General features: G+C 35.6%; 1 protein-coding gene across 1 annotated transcript; it reads left to right on the forward strand.

The window, feature by feature from the left end:
• Positions 1-3,750: 3,750 nt before the first annotated feature.
• On the forward strand, positions 3,751-4,239 carry LOC112830834 (small ribosomal subunit protein eS17-like). The gene has a single exon (XM_073898901.1). The coding sequence runs from the start codon at positions 3,768-3,770 to the stop codon at positions 4,173-4,175; it is 408 nt and encodes a 135-aa protein (XP_073755002.1). The 5' UTR covers positions 3,751-3,767; the 3' UTR covers positions 4,176-4,239.
• The last annotated feature ends 567 nt before the right edge of the window (positions 4,240-4,806 follow it).

The raw sequence follows: 4,806 nt of genomic DNA on the forward strand, positions 1-4,806 counted from the left end.
AATATTTTGTATGGGCTCTGGGGAAAGGATGAGCATGTTCTTAAACTATCTTTATGCATGACTTACATATAATTAGATTTTGTAATTTAGGTTTTGGATTTTGAATATTAAGTCATTTTCCACAAGTAAAATATTTCCTCACACATCTGCAATGGGCTCGTCTCACACTTTCCTGTTATTAACTGTTTCACAAAATGCCGTGATACGAGCATTACTGGGTATATTGATCATACTTTGAACTGATTAAATGTTTATAATGTCTCCTTTTCAACATATCCTCCAGTAATAACTTCTATTAAAACTAAAGAAAGATACACAGACAGTATCAGCACTTAATGTGCAGCTCGCAGTCACTAAAAAGCACACAGTGAGAGATCAATAGCTTTTCTCTTTGCACAGCACTGAATCAATAATTTTTTTTATTATGTTATGACCTGTATCATATGATCTCACTGATATGAGGAATTCTTAATTCTGAATCAATTATTTTGGCTTAAAAGCTAAGAGTCAAAGAAAAGTTCAGTGCATACCCCAGACCTCTTCCCAAACCTGTCCCTTCTTCTGCCTTAGTCATCCTTGTATGGCCTGATGACCCTCAACTCTAGGCAAAGAACCAAAACAAAACCAAACCATTATTTCCTTCTTCCTCCTTCCAGCGCCTCCTCCTGGAATTTCCTTTGTTTCTTCTTGGTTTAGAAGAATTTTTGACTACAAGAGCCTACTCCTATCATCTTCTCTTCCTTTAAGAAAATCAAAGGTGGATTTCTTGTTTGTTTTAACATACCTGAACAGAACAGTGCTACGGTTCAACCCTCTGATAAACTGATTGGAAAATCATGAACAGTTAATTGCTTGGAGGAACATTAGACATTATTAACCCTGATGTCTTCATGAGCCTATGAAGAAATCGAAAGTTCAACATGTTTAGAAGGTCCCACAACTCCTCAGGACAGAAAGGGCTTACGATCTAGGTGTGATTTCAATCTCAGAGCTTTTTATACAGTGTGATTTTAATACATACATTAAAAGCATGTGTATACAGAAAACAGGTAAATCTATCAGTGAGAATTGGGATCCATGGGTGTTCTTTTTTTTGTTACTGTTTCTCAACCATTTATTTGTAGATAAACTTATCCTCAGAGAATTTGATGACTCGTTGGCAAGTCTATACACTTCTTCACACCATTTTGGAATTCTCCACACCACCAACCATACACTTTAACTCATTTTATCTTAATTTTATAGTGTAAAAAGAAATGTCAGAATTCTGAGATTTGGCTGGGTAAAGATTAAGAGCAAAGGTAGTGATACCAAAAGATTAGGTTGTTAGTGAATCCACAACCACAGTGAATCTTTTGTCCCCAAGGCAAAAAGAACATGTCCCCTGTCCTCATAATTGTGTCTACCAAATACCCAAGATTAAATTTAAAAGGAAGAAAAACCCTCTTGCTACCCAGAAAGAAGCACTGTTATCACATCCAGCATCCTCAAATAAGTTTTAAAGGCTTTACAATGAAAGATAGGACCCAGACCTACTTAAACAAATCAAAATGTAATTGCATTCACATTGAATGAATAGGTGTTTGTTTTACACTATTAATAAAGTTGTTAGCTTGCTAATGTAATCAATTTGATAATCACAATAAAAAGCTTTTATCATGTTATGGACTGAATGTTTGTGCCCCAACAAAATTCATATGTTGAAGCCTCAACCCCCAATTTGATGGCATTTGGAGATGAGGCCCTTGAGACATAATTAGGGTTAGATGAGCTCATGAGGGTGGGACTCTCATAAAAGGGTGGGGCCCTTATAAGAAAAGACACTAGAAACCTCCCTCTCTCTGGCCCCATGAATACACAAAGAAGTCAGTGGGCATCCAGTGGGATAGGAGATACCCATAAGGGAAGAAGAGAGGCCTCATAATGAAACCTACATCACATGGACTCTGATCTTGGACCTCTTTAAGATTCTTTAAGTCAGTCTGTGGTATTTTGTTATGGCAGCCTGAGCTGACCAACGCATATCACAACATCAATTGCCAAGAACATATAAGACCCGAAAATTGTGACTATTCTTGGTTTGCTTCCAGAGGCAGAAAAACATTTAAAAAAAAGAAAAGAAAAATAAGTGAACCTGAGATTTTAATTATCTGCATTAATTTTTTCTCTTTTTAATTCTTTTATTAATTATGTACTTGCATGTCCAATTAGTTCTATTATTTTCCCTTCTTGCCTCTCTAATGATTGCACATTCAATATTTTCATTATTATGTTACATAAATTATAATAAAGAAGTAGGAGATTCTGCTGTGTGTTTCTTCTAATTTTATTTACTCTTTCAATTGCAAATACATTCTATTTATTGTAATTTCTCCATTGCCAACATACAACATGGATTTGTGGTAATTTCACAAGTATTTTTTATGTAAAACAAAACAACAAGCAGATAGCAGACTTATTTGTAAGATGATGACTTTTTAATTACATATATCTTCTGCTATTTATAAATTCGGACTAAAGCTTAACATAGTCGTTCTTTGGGGAAAATATTCATTAGTGTTCACTTTTACTTACCTCTTCTATAATTAATATACTTAAGCATTTAGAAAAATGCAACAAATTCTAATAATGAATTTCAGATTTTCTGAGTCTTTTACATTAAGCCTCACAATATCTTTAAGACAATTATTGCATTTATACTTGATTTTCATTATGTAATGGCCCAGTAGAAAAAGAGAGTTATATTAATCAGTATATAGAAGAAAACCATTGATTTCTGCCTATTTTAAGAGCTAAATATGTTATTCCATCTTATTCCCTATAACAGAAATGTATATAACAAAAAATAGTATTCATTTAGCCTAGTAGGGCTTTATCTTTTTCATAAAGTAAATATTTCATCATAAGAATTTATTCAGTGAATCAAAAGAATTTATGATTCTCTAGACCTCTTCTAGTAGATGCATATAGCTGACTCAGTTTCAAAGATCACAAATAATTTCCTGATGGGAGGGAAACAAAAAGCAAAAAACAAAGAGAGGTTCCAGGCAAGTTTGTTCTCTTTCCGAGGAGCTTTCATGTAAATAATACTAAATAATTTCTAATTGCAGTGCATTGTCCAGAACTGTGTCTAATAGTCATCCCTGGCTTAAGGGAGGCTGAGAAAATTCGTTTTGTAGTGGGGGACTTTGTGTCTAACGAAATTGAACCAACAAAATTGAGGTTCTGTCAGTAAGGGAGAAGAGAATATTGGCAGTTAGACAATTCATATCATGTATCTTTTCAAACCACAATGGTATGAAACTAGAAATCGATAAAAGGAAGAAAATTGAAGAAATTCATAAATATGTGAAAATTAAATCACACACTCCTGAATAACCCAATGGGGAAGGAAGGAAGGAAGAAGGAAGGAAGGAAGGAAGGAAGGAAAGAAGATTTTAAAATATCTTGAGATAAATAAAACTAGAAACACAACATACCAAAACTTACAAGATGCAGCAAAAGCTGTTTTAAGGGGAAGTTTATAGTGATAAATGTCTACATTAAGAAAGAAGAAAGATTTCTAATAAACAAACTAAATTTATACCTCAAGGAACTAGAAAAAGAAGAGGAAGCTAAACCTAAAGTTAGCAGAAATAAGGAAATAATTAGGATCAGAAAAGAAATACATGAAATAGAGACCAAAAAAGAATGAAAATATTAATAAACCTAAGAGTTGGTTTTTGAGAAGATAAAAAAATTACAGCTCTTTTACTATACCCGCCAACATGGGCCACGTCCGCACCAAAACCGTGAAGAAGGCGGCCCGGGTCATCATTGAGAAGTACTACACGCGCCTGGGCAACGACTTCCACACCAACAAGCGCATGTGCGAGGAGATCGCCATCATCCCCAGCAAGAAGCTCCGCAACAAGATCGCAGGCTATGTCACACACCTGATGAAGCGGATTCAGAGGGGCCCGGTGCGAGGCATCTCCATCAAGCTGCAGGAGGAGGAGAGAGAAAGGAGGGATAATTACGTGCCCGAGGTCTCAGCCCTGGATCAGGAGATCATTGAAGTAGACCCTGACACTAAGGAAATGTTGAAACTCTTGGACTTTGGCAGTCTGTCCAACCTGCAGGTCACTCAGCCTACAGTTGGGATGAATTTCAAAACACCACGTGGAGCCGTTTGAATCTTTCTGCTGTGCTGTAATATCTTCAATAAACCTTGGACAACAACAACAAAAAAATTACAAACCTTTAGACTATTACAAAAGAGTCAATTCTCAAATAAATAAAATTATAAATGAAAGGGCAGGCATTACAAGTGATAACACAGAAATACAAAGGATTGTAAGAAACTACTGTTGATATTTAATATGCCAACAAATTAGATAACCTAGACAAATGTATAAATTCCTAGACATATACCTAGCCATTCTAACAGCTCTAAGGAGGCACTTCCAGTTTATATGCTATTTTGCTAGAATAATTTATAATTTCCTCACCACTTTTCCAGCCTCCTCAAGGCAATGCCACATGTTCAAGGTTTTTGTTATGGCATCACTCCCACTCTATGGACCAATTTCTCTATCAGTTAGCTTTTTCTGTGTAATAGATTATCCCCAAATTTAATGACTTACAGCAACAGCCATTTATTTGGCTCATAATTTTGTGGATCTGCAATTTGATCTGGACCCAGCTGGGATAGTTCTTCTGCTAGGATCATTCATATGTCTGTAGTCAGCTGTCAGTCATCTAAGTGATTCTCCTTTGGAGGGTCTGCTGGCTTTCAGCCAAGCAGCTGGATGACTCTCCTCGTTT

This window comes from Callorhinus ursinus, unplaced genomic scaffold (genome assembly GCF_003265705.2).
Source record: "Callorhinus ursinus isolate GAN/ISIS: 27379988/994484 unplaced genomic scaffold, GSC_fseal_2.0 scaffold1, whole genome shotgun sequence".
Taxonomy (NCBI): domain Eukaryota; kingdom Metazoa; phylum Chordata; class Mammalia; order Carnivora; family Otariidae; genus Callorhinus; species Callorhinus ursinus.

Coding starts and splice junctions, on each gene's coding strand:
- LOC112830834 (XM_073898901.1), top strand. CDS start 3,768: ATGGGCCACGTCCGCACCAAAACCGTGAAGAAGGCGGCCCGGGTCATC.